At 38.9% G+C, this 11,569-nt stretch overlaps 1 protein-coding gene across 1 annotated transcript; it reads right to left on the bottom strand.

Annotated features, from left to right (window-relative positions):
* Positions 1–1,755: 1,755 nt before the first annotated feature.
* LOC121960039 (glycerol-3-phosphate acyltransferase 4-like) lies at positions 1,756–7,683 on the bottom strand. Its single transcript, XM_042509632.1, has 12 exons — positions 7,426–7,683; positions 5,512–5,581; positions 5,128–5,425; positions 4,953–5,027; positions 4,690–4,779; positions 4,481–4,574; positions 4,219–4,334; positions 2,949–3,004; positions 2,767–2,852; positions 2,550–2,678; positions 2,315–2,394; positions 1,756–1,917 (listed from the first exon to the last, which is right to left on the bottom strand). Exons 1-12 carry the CDS (start codon positions 7,591–7,593, stop codon positions 1,812–1,814), a joined length of 1,368 nt encoding a protein of 455 aa, XP_042365566.1. The 5' UTR covers positions 7,594–7,683; the 3' UTR covers positions 1,756–1,811.
* Between the last annotated feature and the right edge of the window lie 3,886 nt (positions 7,684–11,569).

The raw sequence follows: 11,569 nt of genomic DNA, 5'->3' as shown, positions 1-11,569 counted from the left end.
GTTTTTTTAGATGCTCATACAAAATCAGTCTGCATACTGATTGGTATGTTGTTACTCATGCCACAATATGCAGGATGGTAACTGTCTGAACACTGACTCCTGCTGTTGAAGAAAGGGAACAAGATGAGAACATTTCCTTTGCAAGTTCCCTTGCGTCACTCTAAACCTCAAATCCCTCAAAGATGAGAAGAGAAGACTTTCCTAACAATCCAAGACATCATGGTTTACATCGTGAAACAGGCCTGAAAATGCTTTATCTCACTTTCTCTGCTTCTCGGTGCCCAGCAAAGATTAAAGGTGAAGACACATATAGAGGCTTGAGCCAATTAGCAAGGTGACGCACAAGTGCTGGCACTGCCACTGTCTGGCTGTGATGTAATGACTGTAGTACTAGACACTTCAAATAGATATAGTTTTTTTCATGGCTGTGGGAGGTAATTCAGCTTTGGCGACATTTGGCAAAAATCCCATAATAATCTTTGAGTGTGTTGTAATTCGAGTGGTCTGAGAGAAAACTAGACTTCTACCCCTCCTCTTGGCTCTGTTTTTAGGCTTTAGAAAATCTAACCAGACTCTGGCCACTCACAGGTCACTTCAGGGAAAGGGCGAAATGGGGAAAGAGGAAAGGGCTGCTCTACAAATGCAGATGCGCATGCAAGTCCTTTCACTGAAAACCTGATCCAAAAAAGCTTATGCCTGACTCCTCGCCACTACAGACCACGTCACTGGGAGGAGAGTTGGCAGCAGCTCAGGAGAGAGACCCCCACTCAGCGACTGCAGCAACCCAAATCCAGGCAGTGCAAACCCCAGCTCTGGGTGACCACACAGGCCAGACCCCCCGCTGGATCTGCAAACATTCTGTTGCTGCCATTACGCAGATTAGACCCAGCGCTGCCGCTGGCCACCAGCCTGCTGTGACACATGGCACTGGGGGGTTTGCACAGGCTGAATTTGAACCTCTTCAGCTGCTGACCAAAGGTCCATCTCAAGAGCTGCTGCCTGCTTTCCTCCTGGCAAAGCAGTCCACAGCTGTGAGAGGCAAGGCGTAGGGTTTGTGGTGAAGCTAGCTTACTCTTGTCCCATTTGTGGTCTGATGAACAGAGTGAGAGAGAGCAGAGCAAGGAGGGCCTGAGCAAATGCTCTGCATGCAACTCTTAAACAAGATTTAATAAATCAATATATGAGAAACACTGATTTACTGTATGAAGTACATTTATATGCCTGCGGTCACATGGTAGAAGGGCTGTAGGACAGAGGGGAGAGCTGCAGGAGCAGAGTGTTTTCAAACTGCCTTTTGTGTGCCATTTTCAGATTTCTGCCTACCACAGCTTTAATGCAATATTTGTGATTTCCTTATAGATCTTTTTTTTTAGGAGAAAGTGTGTTTTAATCATATATTACAAGCTCACGTCAGTAAAATGGAGGAAGAAAAAAGGGCACTACACAATTTTGTTTTATGAACAACAATGGTGTATTAGCATTTGTTTGACCTTTCTAAATTTAAGTGCTGTATTGTACTGTGAGTGTAGCCATTGTCCTTTTTCATCCAAACATTATAAATAAATATAGATTTTACACAGATAGAAACATAAAAATACTTTCACTATGAAACTGGTAGAAATGACACAATAACAGTTACAAACAATATAAATTCCTATTTCTGAAATCACACCATTATGTAAGATGTCACTGTATTCAATGTAAGAGTCTGTATTTATGATGTGATACATTCACTGCATCATTATTGTCCTTCTGTTGAATCTTGCTTGCTTTTATCCTCCTCTGGATTTCCATCCTCTAAATGTGCATTGTCATGTTGCCCCCCCGTCCTGCTCACCTACAAGAACTTTACTGTAGAGTTTCTGCTGCTCCTCTTTGAAAGTGTCTTTCACTTTCCCTCGTTTCAGCCCTCCGTCCCTGAGAACACACACGTAGCAAAAGAAAAGAGAAACACACAGTGTCATTAGTGTCCTCCACAAACCACTGAAGAGAATCACAAAGACCGTTCCTTACCTCTGCTTTAAAGTTAAAAGCCAATAAAGAACTGTATTTGATGCTATTGCCAACCCCTCTTTCCAACAACCATAAACACATGAAGTTTTACTGATATAAAATATTACTTGTTTTTTTTACATTTGCGTCCTCTTAGTTACTACTACAGAATTAGCGCCATCTACTGCTTATTTCAATGAACCCGCCCCTAATATTTGCATAACAGTATGGAAAAGCACATAAATGTGCACTCCTTTTGCCAGTTTTGCAAAATTTGTTAAATTTGTGCTACATTTGGATGGAAACTTGGTTCATTACTCACCAAAACAGATCCACTAATCCTCCTTGTGCAGCTATGGCAGCTTTCACTCTATTGGCAAACTGCACTGCATCCTCCCCTTCCTACACAAGGACAGTTACAAAGAGTAGGCTATGAAGAGCTGAGTAAAAGTACTCCAGTACATAGAATAAACAATAGATGAGCTGAAAGTTATAACAGTGATTTTGTTAATACATCAATTTTTTTTTTTTTGCAAGGTTAAGAGAAAGACATTAACCTCTTTGTTCATAGGCGGCAGGTACCAAACACTGCAAACAATGGCCCAGCTGCTCATCATCCTCAGCAGGTAATTTACCATGCCAAATTTACTGCTGTTCCAGAAAGCATCTCCAAACCGAGGATCATACTGCATGATGGACACAAGGTCATATCAAGTGTAAGGGAGAGCAAAAACAGCAGAAAGGAGGAAAAAGACAAAAAAAAACTCCCTGCACCTTAATGGCAACTGGATAGACTGTGCAGCCAATTTCAAAGCTTCCCTTTTTGAACATCATCACCGATGTGTTGTTGATGCAAGTTCCTGCAGAAGACACAGTGTGAACCAGGTATCAACACTACACAACACACTATACAGACTCTGCACCTGTGTTTAAGAGGATTATATCATCATACACACCTTCAGGGAAGATCAAGATGGGCTGTTTAGTTTTGTCAGCAACATGATCGCTGAGCCTGCAACGACAATGCAGAAGTGATCAACATGTCTTTGTAGGTATATGTACAGCATATATATGAAGACATTTTCAAGATTACTCTCAACCAAATTTAAGACTTATTTTTGGATAAATCTTCTCTTTCTTATACAAGATTAAGGTTAATCTAAGGTAAAAATAAAGTAAAAAAAGTATTAAGTTCAATATTCTTTTGTCTGTTTATTGTTTCACTCTTGCTGTTATATTCATATCTAGATAATAATGTTCTATTGTCTTGTTCTAATGTCTAATAATGTTCAATTCAAACTGCTATTATAGCAACAACCCTGATTAAATCATTGTATATTTATAACCTATTGTCCTACGTCCTCTTAAAATATCACTGCAATGCTTATAGGTTAAACAAAATCTGGCTATATACTGCCTTCTTTAATGCCTATAAACACAAATTCTATTCAGAAGCTGCTAAAGGCTGTTCCAGATTTATTTTAAAATATACAAGTTCATTGTTTGATGGCAGCCATACATGCACACTGATGTGTCATAAACTGAGACAATATTGGGGTTTCTTGTATCACATGTTTAGAACAAACAGTGTATTGTTTGTCAGGAGGCCTTTAACAATGACAAAAACACATTGCCACAATGTGTGTGCAAAGCGGTTGAACCTTCTAAAGAAGTATTTCACTGCTGGAAAGAAGGTCTGTTTATAAAATGAGTTTGCAGCAAACAGGCGCAAATAGTTTTGAAATGGGTGCTACACAACCAGAGAAAACAAATAAAAATGCTGAGGCATTTGCTTTTCCTCAAGAGACAGAAAACCTACAACTATTAAAATGTACCAGGGTTTGATAAACACTCCCGCTGGTGGGTCCATTTTCTCACAGATAACAATATAGTGACCGACTGGTAACAGATTATCTTGAATTACAGTTAAATTGTAAAATAACCTTAAGGAAAAAATGTAAGAAATGTGACTGAGCAACAATCAAATGTTTTAACCACAACTTCTTATTTCAACTATTTTTCAAACTTGATTGTAAACCAAATGCACCAAGTGAGGTAACAACAAGACATATAAAGACATATACTGGAGTGAACAGAATGAATCATAACTCAATTCTCACTGAGACAAAAATCCTAAATGATATGTGATTGCACAGCAGCAGGACTGACCATGATGCAAATGGAGCGTAGAAGAGCAAAGTCAACACTGAGAAGATGCATTGTTACCTTTTGGCCACTAGATGTCTGTCTTTGACTTCTGATCTTTCGAACCAGATGTGAGGAGAAGATTTGACCATGGCTCGCTGGATCATTCCCATCAACCCTCCATGCACCTGGCCAACCTGAGAGACGAGTCCAACTCAAGTTCAACTCAAAGACATCACCTCTAACTTTTCATAATCAGTCATTCTTCTGAAGACCTAACACACACACACACACACACACACAACACACTCACAGAAACACACACAGAGACAAACTTTTCTACCATGGAGTAGCAGCCATCATTGGCCAAGATTATGACATCGATAGGTGTTGTGTGATTGGACACGCAAATACCGCCGTTCTTTGGTTTGTTCTCTCTGAAAATGAATAATTAAAAAAAAAATAAGACATACAACTTAATGACAAATATCTAGTGCCAAAAAAAGCTTCTTTGGAGGCCAATATTGTTCCTGAATATTAAATATGTTGTACCTGTTATGATAGGTGATGATCGCTGTGAGAGATCTCACACAGATGCGGTAGCACATCAGATGAACCTTCTCACTCAGGTAGAACCTTAAACTGAGGACATATAGCATAACGCTACAATAAGTACTCCAGTCCCCTTAGGATGCACACTTTAAGCTGAAATTGTGCTTACAGTCAGTCATGAAGCTTTCCCACCATCTTTCGACTCTTGTTATAGGGACCTGACTTCACATGCATGCTTGTTATGAGAACTGGGAAAAACTTACTCTCTATTTGGTAAAAAGGCCACCAAAGTTGTCAGGACCAGAAGTAGACTAATGCCAGTGACTGCCAGAGTAACCCTACAGAAAACAAGAACATATAGTTGACTCAAGACTGAATTAGTTATTGAACGACTCACATCCTTTGACCTCTTGACCTGCCTGTGCACCATGTGCTGACCTGAGGGGCAGCAGGACGCCGTAGCGGATGAGGACTCCCAGGCCCCACAGGACAGTAACTCGCAGACTGATGTGACGGAAGTTGTAGTTGCTTCGAGTCAGCAAGTTCCAGCTCTCCAGTTCCTGTGCTGAAAAACGTTTTGTCACCTCATCGTCCACGATGCTCTCTACACCTCTGCGGCAGAAGTAGAATATATCAGCCATCTCAAACTCCGGCTCTGAGCGCAGACAGCTGGCAGAACCCCGGAGCTCCTGGATCTCCTGCTGCAAAGATGATGGAGGCTCCTTGGCTATGATTCCTGAAATGAGAAAGAGTCAATGGTCAAAATAATACAGTTAGAGTATACATTCATGACTGAGAAAAAGTGAAACATTTCTTGTTTACCATTGCTGTATGGTTTATACAGTTCCTGATTCTTTTCCTTTGCTCCCATCTCCATGCGTAAGGTTGCCCACTAATTAAAGAGAAAAGATATTTTCAAAACTAGATCAGAAAACAAGACTAACATCATATTTCATGGTTTGCTGTAATATTTGACATACAGAAATGGATAAGTAAAACCTTAAATAAAAAAAAACAACTTCTGACTAGCAGCTATGAAGTTGTACAGATAGCAATAAGCACTCCAGGCCTCAAAAATACAATCAAGGTTTGAGATTCAAAGACAATAGGGGATCATGGACTATGATATGATCAGAGTGATACAATTAGGCAACACCATCCCTGAAGGCAGAGAGACAGCTCTGCAACAGAGAACATATTTTCCTGAGAAGCTTTCTGCCAAGAAAACAATGCAGAGACATTGCAGAAACATCCAATGCTATTCTGGTCCAGTCACAATTTCAAACCTTTTTTCTGACTTACTCAAGCATAAATAGGTCACAGTTTTGATGGACCAGGCATCTGTGCCACCTAGACCTGGAGAAAGGACATTTAAAATACCATTGCCTCATGTGTACTCTACATAAAACACCAAAGTGCATTCTAGCTGGGCTGGAGCCCATGGAAAATAAATTATTCACAGTTATGCACTACATACACATACTCTTTTGACAAGAAGTAGTCCCAGACCTGTGTCATGAAGCCAAGATGATTGTAACTACCAAAGGCTTGCAAGAAAGCTTCCTGTTGTCCGTTTGGGAACACAACACAAAAAATCCCTGATGGAGGTACACAGAGCTAAATTAAGATAGCAGAAACATGTGGATGTCTCAGACTAAATACCACATATGCCAGAAATATGACAATGTGCCACAGTTTCCACGATGCTGCCATGTAACAGGTAGAATCTGACCACACATGAAACTGAAAAGACTGAAAAACCAGCTCCAAATTGTTCTGTAGTAAAACATCTTCAGTCTAACTTTAAGCTTTCTAGGTTGAAACTAACATATAATAGGTCCACTTTTTGCTAAGTTGAATGCCAGAGATCGGAGTGGACAAAGAAAATAGGAAAGCCAGACAGAATCTTTGGAAGAAATGTCAGATTTGGCCATACAACCACCTCTATACCTTGATCCATCATAAGCCTCAGGAGAGCCTGTAGCTCATCCCTCTCTCCTGGCAGAATCCAGTAGAAAGATAGTCTTGATTGACAGCTACTTCAGATAGACCCGCTCCAGGGGCGTTAACAGGGCCTTATCCAGAGCCAAGAGAACCAACTCCAAGGCGAGGACAGCTGCCTTGCAATAGCTGCCTTTAAGAAATTGGTAAAGCAGTTTGCAGTCCTGCTCAGACAACACGTTGTGTTTCTAATTGTTCATCAGTAAAGGTGACAACATTTACCCTGAGTGTAGAAGGGAAGTTCAAGCATCTCCCATAGAAACTTTAGACCTCAGGGGCTCAAAAATCCTCAAACTATGCCAGTAGTTAAATAGTTAAATCCCACGAGTGTAAACTCCCTACAGTATCAACTCCACCTCAGATGATAGTCCCATGGCTAAAAGCTTGTTCTTCCCTGGAGTCTGTCCCAAAATCTAAGTCCCAGAGGAAAAGGATGAAGCAACATTGCCTGTGCCTCTATTAGTCCCCTTGAGCACGGAGAACCCCAGGGTCCCATCCAACGGGGACAGCATTTTTTTATAAAGTCAGTGAGATTAAAACTACAAAAAACTTTTTTGTGAAAAATGTATTAGTATCTTAAAATGTTCTAATACACTGCATATTTTACAATGCATTATCAATTAAAAAAACCCAACCTTTTATGTTAATCAAACTGCTGGTTCAACAATATCAAAAATACAAAGGATTTTGATTTTGTACCCTTCTTGTAATATTGTGCATTGTGCACGGCCTCACCTCAAACAGATTGAGAAGTGTTTTCATGTAGTGTCTTCGGATACCAAAAGAGACTCCCAGTACAGCCGGCACAATTGTGAAGACAAAGAAGAGAGTAAACCACACAGTGATGGTGATGCCAAGACACCTGCACAGCAGGCTGTCAGCAGAAAATGTGAACCAAGTCATGCTGCACAACAGCCACAGAGACACAGGGAGTGAAGAGGCTGCACTCGACGGTTAAACCCACAGCTTCGAGGAAAGTTTCCTGGCTCGCTTGAAGATTCTGTCTCTGAAGCTGACATTTAAATCAGGAGTAACTCATTTTCTGCATCTGACAAAGACAGAACAAAATAAAAACAGTGCATTTTGGCAATGGAAACAATGTTTGGCCTTGAAAAACGAAGCACTGGCACTAAAAAACAAACAAAACAAAACAAGTATCAAGCAGATATTTTTTGAGAGAGGGGCTGTTGGTTATTTATGAGATGGGAGGGGATGGAATGGGAATGGCTGCATTTTGTTGTTATTCAGAAACTGTCAAAACATTGAGATTTTTAACTTTCCAAATGTTCTTAAACATATTATGTAGGACATATGCTTCGATCGAAAAACAAACAAACAACTAAATCTGAGCTTACAATGACGATATTTCATCAAAATCACTTCATTCTACATGTCAACTAAAATTTCTCTAACTAACCAGCATACAAGACATGAGTGGACCATGCTTTTTTCAACTCCAGCGTTTGGTCTTCACCTTCTTACTTTTAACTTTCAATCATCAGAGTGTAAATTTAAAATATAATAGGCTGTCTGCTATTTAATGGTGGAGCAAGAGTCATGCATTTTTCCCAAGTCACTTGTAGAGGCTCAAGGCAAAATATTTGTAGCTTTGGGTCAAAAAAACAAAAAACAAAAAACTAACCATGTCACAAAGACACTCCCTAAATAGCCTACCTATTGATGGGGCCATGGAAATAAATTAACTAACAATAATAAAGTTACAGTAATTATCAATTACGTTAAGGAACAACAATAACATAATTCACAAAATGTATGTTGTATTTATTTAACTGTACCGACCGAATATGATTTAACAACAAATACTTGTCTTCCATATTTAACGTTTTATCACCAGAGTAGGCTACAGTGCACGCAGAGGCAGCCTGTAACGTCAAAAAGAGACACTGACTTACCCTTCGGGTGGTTATTGATTATCAGGACGTTTCGATGAGTTTGTTTTGTAGCATGCTAACTAGCTCATAACTGAGCTGCTAGGTTAATAAAGCTCACTTTTGACCCACAGCTAACGACTCTCATCGTGGCGTCCTCCGGATTTAAGGCTCGTCGTGTGTCGGAGGAGGATTGAGAGGACAGATGGTCAGGTAGTCCTCCATCTGGACAGTCCAGGCTGAAGTCCAGGGGCTCTCTGACACTGTGCTGGCCACAAGTGCTGGCTGTTAGCAACATGCTAACTACACCTGCAGACAGACTTGTATAGAGTCGCCATGGCAACAGGTGGCCAATAAAGGCAGCCCTCACTGCGCTGTGGGCTGGACAGTAATCTGATTACAGAGGGGTGGTCCAAAATCTATTAAACTTTACCAACCTTATTCCAGTATGTGTCGTCCACTTTATTATAGTAATCCAGTGGTGGAGTGTAACTAAGTATATTTACTCAAGTGTAAATTAACTTGTACAAATTTGAGGTAGCTACTTGTAGCCTACTTAGCTGAGTATTCCCTTTTTATGCCACTTTAAGCTTTTACCCCATTACATTTCAGAGGGAAATGTTGCAGGCTACCTTCTTATTTAATTATACATTTATCTGAGAGCTTTAGTGAAGATTTAGTTAAGATTTTTGCATTAAAAAAACAAGAGAGAAGCTATAATATATATATTTTTTGTTATAAAATAAACTGCTCAACAGATCATTCAATCACATCTGAAACAATGCGTGAAACAAGCCTTTTTAAATTGTGAGAGGCACTCCTCCCCATCACACAGTGCCCACAGTTCCCACTGCTAGAAAGTTTACAAAAAAACTTACAGGGATGTTTATGCACCTGAATGAAACAGCTTCTTCCTTCCTGGAGTCTGTCCCAAAATCTAAGTCCCAGAGGAAAGCGAGCGTGGAGAACTCAGGGGTCCCATCTGATGTTGAATGTTTTTTATGAAAAATAAAATCTTTGAGATAATCACTGCAAAAACTGTTTAGTGCAAAATGCAATAGTATCACAAAGGGTTCTTTTATATTACTGCACTGAAATAAAATGAATAAAATGTAGGCTACAATGTTTTTAGTGTCCTTCTTTCTTCGTGTACACAGAAAACAATGACAAGGATATTTTGGTGGAATAGATTAGGATTTTCTGATTTACCAACCAAGTATGCCACAACACAGGACCCTGTTAGGGGTCATGTTAAGGGCAGTAAATTGTCTGAATTCATATATATTTATATTTAAAACTAAAAACTTCCAAAATGTAGGGGACATCGAAGGCTGTCAGTGAGACAATATATTTACCTTATTACTTTTATATGTAAATACTGCAAACTAAATTCATGTAACCAGTTTATTGTGTAACCCTTGGCTTCGACAAGTAGACTGCCTTGGCTCTGATTGTTATATTTTTTTAGTTGATTTAGTTTTAAGTCTTAAAACTTTTGCTGCTACTGTGTACACTGCATGCTTGCTATTATAAGTTTTATCCGTTATGATAAATATTTTATTCATACTGAAAAATGCATTTGGATCTCATGAGAGTGAAGATGGTCTGTTGTTTCTGTTAAAAGCCAAGTTGGCTTTGACTCTGTATAATTAATTAGTAGCAAAAAGCCTGTGTTTTTAGAAAACTACAGAGGACTTGCCACTGTGCTACTTAAAAAGATTTTTGCCAATGTCAGAATTAGGTTTGCCCCCATTTTTATTTGTTTTTATTTGTTTTTATTCATTCCACTTTAAAAAAAAAAAATCATTAATTTAAAAAAAATCACACTGAAATGTTCCTTTATTCTGGCTTTTGAAACACAACATCTCAGACTTGATCCTGTCTTGCCTGCAGACTTTACTGGATTTGAAGAGCTCAGTTTTTTCCATCAATCCAAATATTTTTTATGATGGTTCTGAGAGGAGGTTTTTAATTTTGCTCAAGTCTCCCATAAGCCTGGTGCTAGAATGAACCATTTGAAACCTAAGCAAACTGGTTTGATTTCTTTTGAAAACATGGGACTAAAGAAGAAATTATCCCCAAATTAGCAATATATTTAAAAAAAAAAAAAAACTACAAAAAATTACCTCAAAATTGGTAACACAAAAAGAAATAAAGGAAAAGGAAATTAAAAAACAAAACCAACAGGGAAATTACCTTTTTCTATATCTGTGAAATCTTGCAATTTGCAGGACATTTACTTCCAAATCACGCATTGCCTCCCCCCCATCTTTCCGAAGAAGAAATCAAACCAATTTGCCTCGAATTCAAAGGTTTAAATACTGTGAAAAGTTCTTGAACGCAGCACAAGAAAAGTGATCTGGGTTCCAAAGGTGTATATGGTATTGAGCACATACCCATAAGTTAAACATCAATAGAAAATATAAATGAAAAATGTAGTTGTTTTTTGTTTTTTTTTTAAGAACAGAGAATTCTCTGTGGCATAAGCCCTACTTTAAAAAATATTAACCTTGAAATTTTGAGGATTTGGTTGACATTTTAGAGACCAACCTTTGTTTTTCTTCCGAAATGTCCCCACAGGCAAAGACAGGAGTACCCACAAAGTGACTGTCTGGATAGATTCATGTCCTGACAACACTGAGACAACACACACTTTTTTTTACAGATATTCATTTGTGTGCTCAAGTTCCAATAAAAACCTTTATTTTTATATATTCTGCTACAAATGTCAGTTGTTTCTTGCATGCATAGTTTCACACAGTTAAGACAAGAAGTAAAATCACAAAGTAAGATTTCCCTTTGGAAGAATATCTTGACCTTTTAGCATGCATATACTGAGCCCCCACGTCCATCCATGAACAGTCGACCAGTAACTTAGCTGCCCCAGGAAGTTTAATGGGCATCTCAAACAGCCATGTTGAAAACATAATCCAATGGATCATATTTCTAAAACACAAGGCAAACACTTACTACACTGACTCAAATAATAT

Source organism: Plectropomus leopardus, chromosome 20 (assembly GCF_008729295.1).
Source record: "Plectropomus leopardus isolate mb chromosome 20, YSFRI_Pleo_2.0, whole genome shotgun sequence".
In the NCBI taxonomy this organism is placed as follows: Eukaryota; Metazoa; Chordata; class Actinopteri; order Perciformes; family Serranidae; genus Plectropomus; species Plectropomus leopardus.
The sequence above is the reverse complement of the archived record's forward strand: the minus strand, read 5'-3'. Positions and strand labels throughout refer to the sequence as shown.

Excerpts from the sequence above, each read along its gene's own strand:
- LOC121960039 (XM_042509632.1), bottom strand. The coding sequence starts at position 7,593 with ATGACTTGGTTCACATTTTCTGCTGACAGCCTGCTGTGCAGGTGTCTT. Across the intron at positions 3,005-4,218 it reads AGACATCTAGTGGCCAAAAG|GCTCAGCGATCATGTTGCTG; the intron begins GTAACAATGCAT and ends TTGTCGTTGCAG. Across the intron at positions 2,395-2,549 it reads TGCCGCCTATGAACAAAGAG|GAAGGGGAGGATGCAGTGCA; the intron begins GTTAATGTCTTT and ends GTCCTTGTGTAG.